A 17,024-nucleotide genomic window follows, 5' to 3' on the forward strand; every position below is an offset into this window, starting at 1 on the left:
TTAAAATACTTTTAAAAACTACTATGTAGTCATGTGTGACAAATAAAAATGACTGCTGATGATTACATGTGAAAGAAAACAATAAAAACAATGTGACCATAATCTATTCCATGTTGAAGTGAATTCCAAAGTACCTACATTTGCACATTCTTCACACATGACTGTGCTAGTTAATTCACCAATAAAGATACGATCTATGAAGTTCATTTTCACACCTTCTCTTCCATATGCTGTAAAAATAATACTTTTAATGCAAAAAACATGTCAACCATTAACCTAACAATGTAATAGGCTTTTTTTCCATTGAATCAAAAGAAATCTGAATAAGGCAGATATCCAGGACCATATTTAATAATATATTTCACTATATGATGTTATAATGTCTTTCTCCTTTACAATTCCACAGAGAAAATGTGACTATCAACTACTGTAGTCTCAAAGAAATAGCAAACTGTTCTTAAACTTAAGAAGTAAAATAGAGTATTAACCATATTCATACCACACTCAACTGCTCCAACTAAACCCTTTAAAGCCTCTGTGCCTATCCTAGAGGTAGATAGAGGGATGGGAAAAGAGATTATGATTTAGGACTACAAATGCCAGGACCATAACTATGGAAACAACAGAGTAGTAAAAGACAAGTAAACACTGCATAGGATAAAGAACTAACATGGCAATTAATAACTCAGTTATATATGTAACTCCTGTTACATAAAAATGTTAAAATTATTCTCTTTGGGAAATATTTATAAATAAAAGAAAATTGTACTTATGATTTGCTTCAAAATAATATGTAGTTGGGGGAGAACAGATGAAACATAATACACCATGAATTGAATGTAATTTAAGCGGGGTGATGGGCACACAGGTACATGGTCATCATTATACTAGTCTCTCTAATGGAAGTTTGAAATTTTCCATAGTAAACCATGGGGAAAAACATATTAAAAAAACGTATTCACTCCTCTTTCAAACTTTTCTTCTATCGTTTTTTGATCTCTACCTTCAAATTTCATGCAAACGTTTTAAATCATTTTAGAACATTACTTGAAGCACTGAATGACAGAGCAGACTTTTATCTGGATATATCAATAAATATTTATTAATTATGATGATAACTATTTAGAAGTTATGTTAAACTAAGATGTTTCATTAACAAAAATTGTACAAGGGATTGAAAATAGGTTAAGATTACAAAACTGGAAAGAAGTGAAGGAATAAATGAGCAGTTATTCTAAACATGCACTAGATGGCACTATCTGAAAACAAGAGAACAAGTATACTTGAGAGTGTATTTTTCAAAATCTTGAACCTTTAACTGCACATAAAGTTTGTCATATACAATCATAATGTATGTATATTTGTTTATAAATTACAGATTAGTATGTATACATAATTAGTATGTACACATAATGCTACCAAAAAAAACCAGATGTTAAAAAAGAGAGTAAAATACAAATAATATTTTTAAACATTTTCTATAAATGATGACTACACATTACCACTAGTTACTATCTCAAGGCAGAATATACTTTCCAGACAAGGTAAATCGTTAGTAACATGGGATATAAGTCCACACTTAAATACTGATCACTGTAAATGATCATCTTTGATTAGTTAATCACTGTTTCTGCCTCATATTTTGGCTGATGAAGACTCAACATTAGGAGTAGACATGTATGCTTGATTTAATAGTACTCTCATAAATAATGGTTTCCTTGCATTTGGAGCAATTTTTGGAGAATTTTTGGAGCACTGAAGCATTTTGTCTAGTTAAGACTAGACAATATCCAAAAATCCACCTATCTAAGTACACTTCAACTGCAAAATGATACAATGTGATAAAAGTGAACTTCTAAGCGAGGTTGCTACTTTCAACAACCTTTCAAGTCTCCCATAAGATACTTCACTTAAGGGCATCAGTGTCAATCTGTATATTTGATATTATTTTTATTTTTTTAAATTCACATGGATTCTAACATTTTCTTTCGATGACTCATTAGACTATCTTGCAGCCACAGGAGTAAGTACACCCTCCTTTTAAGGCCATTAGTTCACATAATGCTCAGTTCCTTTCCCTGCCCCAAAAAGAAACTTACAATATTTTCTTCTAGAAAAAAGTTTTAATAGTGAAAGAGTCAACATACCTTTGACTTTTTTTCTAGTTTCATCATCAGCAGTTTTAGTAGTTGGGTTGTTAAATGCTTTGAGAATGCCAGCTTGTATTCGCTATAAAACAAAGTAATAAGAATTTATTAAGAATCTATACTAGAATATATTCTTTCAAAGCATTATTTTGTGTTCCTGTAAATAGAATCTGGTTTTAGTGCCAATCAACTCGAGCCTCATCCTCGTAATAAGAGGAGGACTTTCAAACAGCAAGGTACAGTGGATCTCAGTTCCCTAGTAAAATAAAATGATTGAATTTTTTAAAAAATCAAATATGTCCTTTCTTCTAGTTCTAAAATTCCATTAATGAATAACACTCTAATGCCAAATCCTCCCCCAAACAAAAGTCAAGATTCCCAAGTTTAGGTTCTCTCTTGGGTTTAAAGCATTCTCCTCAGTCGACAAAAAGCAAGCAGCCTGGTTTCATTTTGCTTATAGGTTTAGAGTAAGTTCTCCTTTTCCCTTCTCTCCCCTATCTCTCCCCGTCTCCTGCCCCCTCTCTTCCTCTCCCCCCACTCTGTCCCTAAAATAATTTACTCCTTAATTAGGACAAAAAGTAACAAATAGACCATAGGAAATTTCTTACCTATGAAGAAAATCTTAATATAAATATATAAGAAGCTATTAAACTGGTCACTATGACCTCCATGTAGATTATTTTACTTATATACATAGATGACTAAAGTCCAGAATATTCTCCACAGCAAGAGCCCAAATCTTAACTGTTTTATTTGAATTTAGTTGTCAATAACAATCATGTGTTAAAGTCATTAGCAACTCTTAGTAAATGATAAGGTTTATGGTTCCACATCTCTTGCATGTGTTTTAGGAAAGATCCAACCTCACAAAAAACTCTCAGAATAAAACTATATATATTCCAAAAATAAAGACATTTAAGCTAATAAATTATCATCTTTTACACTAATTATGGTCCTACTTAGTGGATGAATTTAATCTTCTTTAATTCACATTTTAACAGTGGGGTGAGGGGAAAGCTTATTAATTATTCTTCAAAATATATTTTTTAAGTAAAGTATTAATCACAGGTTTTCATATATGTGAAACCACTGTTAGACCTGGACTTCTTGGTGTGAAAATGATACATAAATCTGCTGTTAAAAAATTATTATGTCAGAGAAATTAGACCCAACTGCAGACTTCGCAGAGAATAATAAAACTTTGCATATCAGAATCCAAGATACTTCCCACCGTTCAGAAGAAAATTCACAGCTTTATATATTTAAATCAGTTGAAAAGAATAAAAACAAATGAATTAAGCAGCCAACTTATAAATTTAGAAAAGGACATCAAACCAAACAAAAGTATAAGGAAAGAGTTAATGAAGATAAAAGTAGAAATTGAAGAGAATAAATGAATCGAAAGCTGACTCTTTTTTTATTTTGCGGTACGCGGGCCTCTCACTGCTGTGGCCTCTCCCGTTGCAAAGCACAGGCTCTGGACGCGCCAGCTCAGCGACCATGGCTCACAGGCCCAGCCGCTCCGCGGCACGTGGGATCTTCCCAGACCGGGGCACGAACCCATGTCCCCTGCATTGGCAGGCAGACTCTCAACCACTGCGCCACCAGGGAAGCCCCCCCAGTTTTATAAAACTAAACAATATATTATTTAAGCATACAGAGGTAGCTCTCAAAAACTATAAGAAAAAGCAATGGAATTATTTCTGTAAAAGTCAAAATAGCGGTTGCCTCTGATAAGGAAGAAGTATTTGAAAAAAAGAGGTAGTTTTTATGGTACTAATAACATTCTTTTTCTTTTTTAACTCTGGGGGTGGTGGTAGGGAGAAGTACTAATAACATTTATAATAATATTATGCTTTAAAGTATATGTATATTGGTACACATTCTTCTGTATGTGTGATGTTTTACAGTAAGTTTTTAACACCCTCCCCCAATAATTATGAAAGTGAGTTTTGTTTATTAACTAGCCTATGATCAGCACATTTTATTTCCTAGAACTGCTCATTATTCTCTTCAAGTGTTGTTTTGAAAGTTAATGCAATGTATACCTTACATAGATACAAAGTAGGGTGTAAAAGTGAACATACAGCAATCCATACCATGTCACACTCTCCTGAAATATATGTGAAAGAAACTGAAATAATGTGGCCCAGAAGCTATTAAGTATTGAAATAATCTCCAATTCAGACTCAATAAACTTGAAAGTTTATATAATTTGGATATTGTCCAAGCTCAACTTGACTTTTATACCTTGAACAGAGAACTTATTAAACTAAAATATGAAAATTAGAATGGTGTGAATTCCATGTAAGAGAAACTTTTAATGGACTTAAATGAAAGATGCCAATAAATACCCATGTTCACCTATAAATATTTAATATAACTGTAAAAGGCCTCTCCAGCCACTAAAGATAAAGCCTCTAATTCAACTTAGAAGTCTGTAAATTTATTCTACAATTTGGAACATTCAGACGACTTTCAGTAGAATTGAATGAGCCTTCACCATACTCTAAAATGTAAGCTATGATATCACACTTTTAAAAAAGAGTAAAAACAATTAAGCTGTTGAAATGATTGACTTTTAAACTATTAGACTTCTGCTTTTTTATTTTATCCTAGCCACAAATTTATATTCTCTGCCCTAAACTGTTAAAGAGTTAATAGGTAGTTCATCAAGCTGAATAAAATAAATAGGCTTAGGTCCATCTCCAACCTTTCATTGTTGTGCTTTGAACCATTTAGGTTTAAAAAAAAAAAAAAAGACTTTGGTTAGGGAGTGACTAACAACCACGGCACATAAATCATTTAGCAGTACCCATGTTCGACTAGTTCAAATCTCCATGTTAAACTTCTTTCAAAAATAATGCAAACACTCATAATTTAAGTTAGCTGAGATATTCTACCTTTAAAATAATCTTACCCAGTAATGTATTAAAGCGATATATCTTTGATAATGCAAATGTAATTATCATTCATTTAGAGATAGCTCAAATTAAAAGGAAAAAAGTAAAGAAGCATATATTTCTAAGGTAAAAAGGCTGCCTATAAAAGAAGTTCTTATTGTGAATTTTATTTTTTTTATTTCACACATAAAAAATTTAGAATTTTTGCACAAATGATCCCTTTCTTTAGCTCTCTACTCAGCGAGTTATATTCCTCGACTTCAGAGTCATAAGAAAAAGACCCTAGTGAAACAATATGAAAAGAGGTCAGTAGTTTTTAATCATCACTAGAAGAGTCTGGTGGCAGACATACCGCTGTAACCTTCCTTCAAGCAAAAAACACATGGCAGAGACAAACTACAACAGCAGCCCGATTAACAGCTGCAGAGTTCCCAGGCCAGACAATGCAGCTCCTGCTTGGGTACTCACTGTAACTGACTGGCACGACTGTCCTTGCTTACGAGACTGAATAGATCCACAGACTTGACATTTTAATTCTGCCACACCATCTAAAACCCTCAAATAAAGGAAGAAAGATAAGAGCTTTCAAAAACCAATGTTTCCTGCTGTACTGCCTGAGTTTTCAAGATACTGTGAATCATCATAATGTATCATTATGACAAAAGAATAATTTAATTGTAACAAAGAATGCCATCAAGTAATACAAGTAAAACAGAAAAAAATTATAGGGATAGATTTTATTGTTTTATTTGTAATATCAGCAGAGAAAAACATTGCAAAGAGTGACTTTTAATTCCACTTACAATGATACATGACCACCATGTAGCAAATGTATCCTGCAAATCATAGGGGAAAAAATATTATTCTAGCAACTGATGGTTTGAATTAATCCTAAAGTAACTACTATGTCATCTGTAGGATCAGAAGGTCAAAATGCATTTACTACTCATAACACAAAGACAGAGCATCTCTTTCCACCTTACTACCTTGCATCGACCCCTTCAATAAGAGTATCAATATATCATAGTTATTAAATCAGAGTTAATACTTTTTTCAAATAGTGAAATAATTATGGCTAAATTTTAAATAGCAAGCTTAAAAAATGGGTTATTTATACTAGTCACTGATGACCAAGAATTAAAATTAAACTTTAATAAGCAGTATTGGATAAAATTAGATAATTAGTTTCGAGGTCAGAAAGACTTAAGTTTGAATCTCCATTCTTGATATCAGTTTCTAGATCTAAGAAAATGTGATCAAATATTAGCTCAGGGAGATTGTGTTAATGTCCCAAAACTTAACTAATTACAAATCTCTTTACTGACTTTTTTCAAAACAAATTACAGGTAAAACATAACACAGAATTACCCTGTCAATTTAACAGTTTATTCAAATTATAACATATTCAAAATAACTGCAAATCCCCAAGTAACTAGCTAGTATAAATCATTTAAGAGACTGTTTTCCTCCCAATTCAAATTCTCAAGAAATACTTTCCATTTAAAGGGTAAGCACAGGGAATTCCCTGGTGGTCCAGTGGTTAGGACTCGGTGCTTTCACTGCCAGGGGCACAGGTTTGATCCCTGGTCTGGGAACGAAGATCCAACAAGCCATGAGGCGTGGCCAACAAAAAAAAAAGGGCGTGGGGCGGGGGGTAAGCACAGACAACATATTCAACATTCACTGAGCACTACTGTGTGCAAGGCACATGGGATACCATTCCTTGAGGAGACCACAATCTAAGAGAGATGATAGACGTAAATCTAAATAGAAGGTAGTAGGGTTCATAATCAAAATATATAAAATAGATGGCAGAAAAGGAATGACACCTTCAGAAGCTGAATTCAACTAATTTAATATGAAAGTCTAACAACAGCCAATTAAGGATAGGATTGTAATATACACTGTTTGGTAGCAGGAGGGTGTAATTAACTCATTCTTTTTTTTTTGCTGTATGCGGGCCTCTCACTGTTGTGGCCTCTCCCTTTGCGGAGCACAGGCTCCGGATGCGCAGGCCCAGCGGCCATGGCTCACGGGCCTAGCCGTCCGCGGCATGTGGGATCTTCCCAGACCAGGGCACGAACCCGTGTCCCCTGCATCGGCAGGCGGACTCTCAACCACTGTGCCACCAGGGAAGCCCTTAACTCATTCTTTAAGATAATTTACGAAAAAATATTAGAACCATAACTCTCTCTTCACTGAAAACTGGCCATTAGGAGTAAAGAAACACTACAATGTTATGTACAATTCAAACAAAGTAGAATTTAAAAAACAAAAGGAGGGTCCACCCTGCCTAGTAACATAGTAAACACCTACCACAAACATATCAGCCCTTCATTTTCACCTGGTTGCTCTACTACCATATTAATATTTAGATTAAGAAGGGTATTCACCTTGAACAGAAAACAGGATTTCACCTGTTATTAACAATTATGATTGGCAGGGGCTGCCCAGAGTGCTGTGTTGAGAATGATTCTGAGACTGAACACTGACTCAGTGGAACTGTTATGAATGATGAGCAGGGTCTGCTATGAGAGAGAAAGGGAGGAAGTGGAGGATATGTGCTGTGTATTTGATATCTTGCATCTTTAATATCTTGTATTTTCTCTGAAAAATTGTATACTATTTGCATACGACCCCACCAAAAAAGGTGAATATAATTTAATATTAAAGTCAACCAACAGCCAATCAATTACGGGACAGGATTACAATAAACCCTGTTTGGGAAATCTAACCAGTCCTTTTTTACTCAGAAAGAGTCCCTGATCCAGGAGGCTGGGACCCCAATTTCCTGGTTCCTGAGTGGACTGCAATCCAACATGGGATAATGGGACTTCTCTCTTTTGGGAATTTAGAATTGGGATTCACAAGCAGCAAGCCATGGTGGTCAGGTGCTACCATTCAGACAGGGAAACAAAGAAACTACTCTGTCCACAGAGAGATGGGTAAAGGAAATCTATAGAGCCATAGAAACTGGGGGGAAAAGGAGAATACTTTCCGGATTCCTGAGAACCTTCCTGTCCTATATCCCCCTTTATTTGGATTATTAGATCCCCTTTTCTTTATTTAAGCTAGTATTAATTAATTTCTGTTATTTATAGCCACAGGGCATTAACTAATAAAGGGTAACAGAGTTGCGAAAGAGTGAAAAAATAATCTTCTGGTAGAAGGGGCAAAAAAGTGGGGGGAAGAGAAGAGTAAATAGAAGTTTAAAAAAAAATCAAATTACTCTCAAACGTACATTAAAATTTTGGTAAAAATTCCTTCAGTTTTGTACCCTCTTCTTAAAGAGAATATGTGATAAACACAAAGAAACCTGACCTTTGTTTCTTCTGTCCTCACTGCATCGAGCAGATAATGAAGAAGTTCCTGACTGTCCTGTTGCTGAAAACTTTTAAATCCAGGGGCCCTATGATTTAAAAACAAAACAGGAAAGAAAAAAAGAACATTTTATCAACGATATATTATTATTATTTAAAATCACCTTGAAATAACATGTATTCAAAGATTCAATTTACTCCTTTTTCTATAAATAGAAAGACAAAATGTGATTACTCTTCCAATTAGGATGAGATCTTCAGTACACTGAGAATAATATGGCTAAACACTTATTAAGCAACTACTACATGCCAAGTATAGTACATATGTTAAGCTTCACATAATCCTGAAACAAGCTTGGAATGTACTATTTTCTTTAGCTTATATATGAGGGTTCAGAGGGACTATTTAATTTGCAAGGTCACACAGCAGGTAAAAAAGCAGTATTCAAACCCAAGCTACTGTGATCTATTATCTTCCTACCTTATATAACCAAAAGAAAAGCAAGAGATTATTTATATTAATATAAAGAACTATAAACTGCTATCTCTATGAAGGTTTCCATTTTATGAATTTGACAATCAGATTTCCTGTGTATTAATTAAATAAAAGGATAAGGGGTTATTCATGGAGAAATCAGCACAGCAAATGTTTAGCTGATTTCAGTAACTTTAAAAAGTAATATTTACTGCAATTAACTCAATGCTAAAATGAATATTTTTCCCTTAAATGCAAACAATTACTAAATTTAAAAAGTGCTCTGAGCTAAGACGAAGAAAGAATTTTGTCAAAATAATACAAAATAGTAAGACTATCTCTTGGTAGTACAAGTTTACAACGGTCTTATTATGATATATACCACATATTTCATTTGATGTACACAACAGTGCTGTTAAGGAATTCATAAATACATACTCCGCCATTTTATATAAGTGACTTGAGCACCCATGGATTTTGGTATCCTCGGGGGTCCTGGGACCAATCCCCTGTGGATACCAAGGGACAACTGTAATACAAACTCCGCTTTACGCTTGAGAAAACTGAAGAACAAGTTGAGTGCCACTGACATAAATCCAGGTCTTCTGATTCTTGAGTCCAGTACTTTAAGCATTATTCCTCATCATCTCATAATGAATATTCATCCTAGTAATGTACTAGTATGAGTCCCTGGTGCTAAAACACTCTCTGAACTACTGGCGAATCTAGCCTGCAACAGGAACCATCATTTCAGTTACTCACTCTTGCTAAGAAGTAGCAAACAGCAGCAATGATGTAGAGAACACTGTCACTTACTCCCTTGGTGAGCTTCCCTTTCTGCGTGTGGTGGATAGTGCCCACCTCCTAGATCAGAGATGAGGACAGAAACCAAGATGGATACAAATTCCAACCCCCTTAGGGCCTCCCCAGTCGGAATTCATAAAGGCAGAAATTGCATGACACTACACTTAGGCTGTAGGTATCAGGAAAGGTCTGGGAAGTAGAAGAAGACTGGGAGGGGAAATGGGGATCCTTCAGAGAGCCTCACAGCCAGGCGGCAGGTAGGAGGAGATAGTTTATGGCTTTCGAAGCAGACACACAGGAAGAAATAGTTCCCAAACAAAGGAGAAACTGTCTTCACCAGGTCTCTGCCTATAGCTCCATCTCAACCACGCACAAAGCACTTACTGCCTTCTAAACCACTGAAGAACATTTAATAAACCTAGATTTTTTTCTTTCTTCTTTTACTTAGGGCTGGGGAACAAATCATATGATGACTTATAGAATCTCTACCAACAAATACCAAAAGAGACCTTCAAACTTAAAGGATAAACATAGTAAAATCACTAAATATATGAAAAAATTCACCCTATTCAAAACAAGGGAAACTCTAAACATTGACAGGAACTGTGCCTTAGTGAAAGCGTTACTGCGGGAAAGAGTTGAGAACTTTCAGAAATCTCAAATTCTAAGAGGAAAATGTATACACACTCATAAAACAGGAACAGACTGCCAAGACAAAGAAATTTAAAACAAGAGAGACTTCATGGAGATGTCTTCTGGGTGCAGATGAATCAGTCTGTTCATAATCCAAAAACTCTCTCTGCTCCAAACATAACAAAATATAAAAAGAGAAAACAAACAAACGAAAAAGGCTTAAGTGGGATTCAATACAAAAAAATCTCACAGAACAAAAATATTAGAACATGAAATTGTAGGCAGACTAAAAAACAGACTTGACAGGCTCTAGGCCTGAAAGAGCTCAGCCCTGAAGGGTAAAGAAAACTAAAAGTACTTCAGACAGAGACCAGAGCCAGGATCATTGTTTAAGGATGGTTGATCTTACCAAGAGCCTGAAAGGAAGCCCTTAGGCAAGTGTTACCTAAGGCTACAACAGAACACAGGCACAGCCTAGGGACCTGAACCTGAGCCAAACCTTCTACAGACTCTTCTCCCATCTGCTAACCAGGGTAGCATGGTAACTGAATCATTAAGAGAGCTGGATCTCCAAGGCCAGCCTGGAGGGAAGGGGTGAGGCTATCATAAAATTCAAAATTTTTAGGCAGAAAGAGGAGGTGGATATGAGGAAGGGAGAGGATGGGAGAAAGCAAAGGAGTTGAAGACAGGAGCAGAAGAACAAAAAATTCACTCCAAGGAAGACTACAATCCAGTATTATAAAACACATAAAGAAATCTAATGTTAAAAACAACTGAAACGAATTTACTTCACTCCAAATAAATTGTATAGAACCGTCCCAAAGGTGTTGCCATAAATATGTTGAGAATGTCCAAAAGCATAAAATAAAGGCATAACTGCCAATAAAAGCCCAGATACTACAAAAAATAGAAAAAAATTTAAATAAGAACATGTAGATATAAGATAGCAAATTAAAATATTAGAAGAAAATAAAACTACAGATATAAAAATACAAAAAATAGGATAAACTCTAAACTATACACAGTTGAAGGGTAAATTAGTAAATTAGAAGATAATACTGAAGAACATACCCAGAATACTATATAGCATACTGAACTTTCATCTTTTTTTTCGGCTGGGCCGCCATGCAATCAGGATCTTAGTTCCCCGACCAGGCCAACCAGAGACTGAACCCATGCCCCCTGCAGTGGAAGCGAGGAGTCTTAACCACTGGACTGCCAGGCAAGTCCCTGAACTTTCAACTTATTTTGAGACTTTGATGGCATCCTTAAGGTACGTGACACACCACAGAATATCACAAAACTAGGAATATATATGTGTGTGTGTGTGTGTGTGTAATTTCTTCATGGACAAAACCCAAAGAAAGCTCAGCACATCAATACTAGTTAGCAACATGAAGGAATAAAGGAAGCAAAAAGGTGGGCGTGAATGAGGGACTTCCCTGGTGGCACAGTGGTTAAGACTCCGAGTTCCCAATGCAGTGGGCCTGGGTTCGACCCCTGGTCCAGGAACTAGATCCCACATGCGTGCCGCAACTAAGAGTTTGCATGCCACAACTAAGGAGCCCTCGAGCCTCAACTAAGGAGCCTACCTGCAGCCACTAAGACCCGATGCAACGAAATAAATAAATATTTTTTAAAAATGGGCATGAATGAGAATGGAGACATAGAATCACTCTAGCATCTCTGAACCTTTCAGGGAAGAGTTCATGTAAAAACTAGTGACACCCAAATAAGATCTATACCAGAGTTGATAGTACTATGTTAATGTCAATTCCCTGGTTTTGACAATGCACTACTATCATATAAGATATTATCACTGATGGAAGCTGGATGCAGGGTACACAGGAACTCTGTACTCTTCTTGTAACTTTTTGTGAGTCTCAAAACTATTGCAAAATAAGATACTGAAGGGGAAAAAAAAGCCAGAGGAAAGCTGAAGAACTTGCTCCCAACAGTTCATCACAAGTGGTCAAAGTGTCTGACAATCACCATTATAACAGAATCTTCAAGAGATTGGCTCAACTTTCAAAAATCAATCAATGTATGCATACAGCATGGAAGAATCTCAAAATAATTATGCCAAGTGAAAGAAGCCAAACCAAAAAAAGAGTACATGTTGTATGATTCTATTTATAGTTGACCCTTGAACAACACAAGTTTGAACAGTATGGGTCCACTCACATGCAGATTTTTTTCAGTAAATACGTACTAGAGTACTACACAATCCTCAGTTGGCTGAATCAACAAATGTGGAACCTGGGATCTGGAGGGCCGACTGACTGTAAAGTTATATGCAGATTTTTGACTTCAGGGAGGGTTGGTGCCCCAAAACCCTGTGTTGTTCAAGGGTCAACTGTATACAGAATTCTAAAAAATGCAAACTAATCTATAGTGGCAAAAAATAGGTAAGGGGTAGCCCTGGGGCGGGGCTTGGGGAAGGAGTCCAGAGAGGGATTACAAAGGGGCCCAAGAAAACTTTTAGGGGTGACAGATACATTCATCATATTGACTGTGGCAATGGTGTTACAAGTGTATACATATGTTAAAACTTAACTGATATTACACTTTACATACATACAGTTTATTGTAAATCAAATATGTTCACTAAAGCTATTCAGAATATCCATTAATACAATTCACTATTTCAACAGGTTAAAAAATATATGATTATTTTAATAGATGCAGAAAAAGCACTCCGTAAAATTTAATACCCATTCTTTTTTCTTATAAAACAACAAACATTTATTATCTCATTTTCTCTGGGCCAGGAATCAAGGTATACCAATACCCATTCTTGATAAGATCTCTCAGAAAAAACTAGGGATGAGAATTTCCTCATCCTGATAAAAGGCATCTATGAAAAACCTACAGCTCTTGTCATTCTTATGTGTGAAAGCCTGAATGCTCTGCCCCTTATATCAGGAACAAAGCAAGGATGTCTATTATATCACTCCATCACCACACTGGAGATCCTTGCCAGCAATATAAGGTAAGAAAAATATATAAAAGGATACAGCTTGGAAAAGAAGAAATAAAATGGTCTGTGTTTACCAATGACATTATTGTCTACATAAGAAATCCCAAAGAATCTACATAAAGCTACTCTAACCAGTAAGTGAACTGAGCAAGGAAGCAAGAAAAAAGGTCAATACACAAAAATCAATTGTATTTCTCTATATTAGCAATGAACAACTAGAAATTGAAAAAAAATTTAAGTACCAAATTACAATAACTACCATTAAAAAAACCCATGAAATTCTTAAGGTAAATCTAACAAAATGGGTGCAGGATTCATAGGATGAAAGACATAAAATTTTGATGAGGAAAAATCAAGGACCTAAATAAACGAAAAGGTATCTGATAATCATGCATTGGAAGACTCAACATTGTTAAGATGTCATTTCTCTCCAAACTGATCTACACATTCAATGTAATCCCAACTGACAAACTAATTTAAAAGTCACATAAAAAAGTGAAGGACCTAGAGCAGTAACCCACCCCCCCAAAAAAAGAAAATTTGAGGACTCACACCATCCAATTCCAAGACTTAGTATGAAGCTATAGTAATCAAGACAGTACAGTATTGGGGTAAGAACAGACATATAGATCAATGGAACAGAACAAAGTCCAAAAATAGACCCAACATATATGGCTTAAATCTTCACCTGACTTTTTCTTTTTAATCACTTTTGTTAATATACACATATCTCTTTTTAAAATAAATACAATAAAGCAAAAGAAAATGCAATTTAAAAATATTTTCAAATAACGTTTGATCCAGTAATTCTATTTATCCCACAGACATACTCTCGTAAGTGCAATGATACACACACACACACACACACACACACACACACACACACACATATACGCACATATCTACATGTAAAATCAAATAAGTTATAGCCACATGTACTAATATAGAGAGATGTATAAAACACATTAAGCAAAACAAGCAAGTTGCAAACAATTTATTTTTATGTCTATGTATGCATAATCACTTTTGGATAGAATAAAGAAAACAGATAACAGTAGTCTGAATTATTATCTATGAGCACCTATCATTTTAATAATAATTAGAAAATGTTTACAAATCTCTATAAAACCAGAAAATAAAAAAGACACAAAACAAAGTTATTTTGGGGAGAGTCAAAAACAGATTTCTAAAGTACATAATGTCCTAAAAACTTTTTAACTATATGAGGCACCCAGGTCTCTGAGACTTTTAAAGGCCTTTTTTGTTCTTTAGGCTTTGAAAAAACAGCACCTGGCAACCAAATGAAACATATAATAAACCCTCCATATTTTGGACTACATTTAAAATGCCATGGCACATTATGCTAAGTGAAATAAGTCAGTTACAATAAGACAAATAGTGCATGACTCCAATTATATGAGGTACCTAGAAAGGCGGGAGGGGAAAAGTGGAGTTACTAATTAATGAACAAGTTTTAGTCAAGCAAGATGAATAAGCTCTAGAGATCTGTTCAACACTGTACCTACAGTCAACAATAACATATTGTACACTTGAAATTTTTTTAAGAGGGTAGATCTCATGTTGTGTTCTTTCCACAATAAACTTTTTTTTTTTTTTTTTTTTTTTTTTGCGGTACACGGGCCTCTCACTGTTGTGGCCTCTCCCGCCGCGGAGCACAGGCTCCAGACGCGCAGGCCCAGTGGCCATGGCTCACGGGCCCAGCCGCTCCGCGGCATGTGGGATCCTCCCGGACCGGGGCACGAACCCGTGTCCCCCGCATCGGCAGGTAGACTCTCAACCACTGCGCCACCAGGGAAGCCCCACAATAAACTTTTTTTAAAAAGAAAGTCAACATTGGTACAATACTATGAGATAAAATAAAATGCAGTAAAATATAATACAATACCATGGCTTAGGTAACTAGCTTAAATTAAAAATGAAATTTTAAAACCTGGAGATATACAAAAATGCAAGTTCACATTTAAAGAATTTTGTTTCTACATATTTTACTAATTGTGGACTGGACTAGTTTATGAGCTCCTGAAAGGGTCTGTTTTTAATAAATTATAAGCTGTGTACCCCTGGATTCTAGCAACTACTTGTAGTTGATCTCAAATTTCTATAAAGGAATAAATGAATGTCAGGTCCCTTATGATATGTGTTTATTTCTAAGCACACAAGTATTTTGTTTTTAAATATACTGTGATATCTTGGGAAATTTACTTAAATTCTGCATGCCTCAAAGCTCATCTTTAAAAATAAGAAAACTAGGTTAGATGATCTATTATAACACTCTTAGATTTTATAATTCTATAATTTTCTCACTTTATGGTATTACATCATGGGCTTCTGAGTCAGGACAGATATCTATTTAAACCCTATTTTTGTCACCATGAAACAAGGTAAGCTACTCAACTTCTGGGGGGTCTCAGTTTCCTTATATATAAAATGGGGATAAACAATCACTTCTTCAGAGTATTATGAGATATAATTTAGATAAGGCACACAGCTGCAACTAAACGAATGTTAGTTCTTTCTCTTGGTAGTCTAGGCAATAACAGCCATGTCACAGTCAGAGTCAAACTACTCATATTAAGTGATAAACACGTTAGTGTTTTGTAACTCATGATTATTTATATTAAGAATGTAGATGTACCCACTTCTGACAAAGCTGATTAAAAAGAACTCTGGGAGAAAGCGGTCCTCTTTCAGTCTCCTTCATGCTGTGAAGAAACAGGAACAAGGCTGAGGTCAATGGTCCAGGGCTTGAAAGTTCCACCACTAATGGGTCCTTTAAAAACATGATCAACTCTATATCAGAAATACACAATTTTTAAATAAAATATTTTTTAAAATCTAAGTTACACTCTGTTTAAATGATGACTAAATCACCTCAAGTGTATATAAGATGAATATATAAAAAATGAAATTAAACGCCTTACCTTGAAAAATACAGGTATTTTCATATCTTCTGCCCTTTACTTAATAAAACTATTAGCTTAAGAGTGAAAAACCAGCTTGTAACTGTCCCTTAATGTGCTCTCCTAAAATAAAATCATTCATCGACTTGATATTTGTACAAATTCACAAATTTGTACAAATTCACAAATAATCACAAATTACATTTATGAGCAAAACCCCATACTCTTCTTTTCCCCAAATATTTTACTAACAAAATAAGGAATGAGAAATTATGTCACAAATTGGTACACTATCTCCCTCTTTTAAAGGAGAGAGACATACAGTTTGACAAAAGCAGTTACAACTGTGTGAAGGAGCAACACTCTTTATTCTAGAATTTTTTCCCCATCAAGTTTTATCTTCTAAAACGTTATCCTTGCTAGTAACCCCTCTCCTTACAGACAATGAATAAAACGCAGATCCCAAATATAATCCTCAGACTCTATAGAATGTTATCTTCTAAGACAACTATCACATATGTTGTCTCATTCATAAACTCATGAAATACAAATTACATATATATTTCATACCAACTATCCTTAAAAATCAGCCATCTGGCTAAAACCACAGAAAAGACAGGCTATAATTTTCTATAGCTTTTGAATATCATAAGTGATTTCTGCAATGTTCAGTAAATTGAAAGCTACCTCAAGGGTCAAAAGTAAAATCCAAGGCAGTTTCAAAGCTCAAGCACTAAGGGGCAGTATCCCCTGCTCCCAACTTAAGTATTTTGAGACAGTTTAAAAACTTCAGAACTGAGTGAGTAAATAACCTGTTTTTAAAAGTATATTTAAATTTTGA

At 35.1% G+C, this 17,024-nt stretch overlaps 1 protein-coding gene across 8 annotated transcripts in view; it reads right to left on the minus strand.

Moving 5' to 3' along the window:
* USP45 (ubiquitin specific peptidase 45) overlaps nucleotides 1-17,024 on the minus strand; it is a 68,785-nt gene that overhangs the window by 17,127 nt on the left and 34,634 nt on the right. For 6 of the 8 annotated variants that reach the window (XM_060283897.2, XM_060283894.2, XM_060283895.1 and 3 more), the window contains exons 8-11: nucleotides 15,923-16,053; nucleotides 8,372-8,459; nucleotides 2,148-2,229; nucleotides 139-230 (exon numbers count right to left, since the gene is read on the minus strand). In XM_060283897.2, coding sequence (XP_060139880.1) covers nucleotides 139-230; nucleotides 2,148-2,229; nucleotides 8,372-8,459; nucleotides 15,923-16,053 — 393 coding nt within the window. The remainder of the gene's footprint in view (nucleotides 1-138; nucleotides 231-2,147; nucleotides 2,230-8,371; nucleotides 8,460-15,922; nucleotides 16,054-17,024) is intronic. The other 2 variants (XM_060283900.1, XM_060283899.2) reach the window with 2 other exon arrangements.

This window comes from Globicephala melas, chromosome 14, assembly GCF_963455315.2.
Source record: "Globicephala melas chromosome 14, mGloMel1.2, whole genome shotgun sequence".
Classification (NCBI taxonomy): domain Eukaryota; kingdom Metazoa; phylum Chordata; class Mammalia; order Artiodactyla; family Delphinidae; genus Globicephala; species Globicephala melas.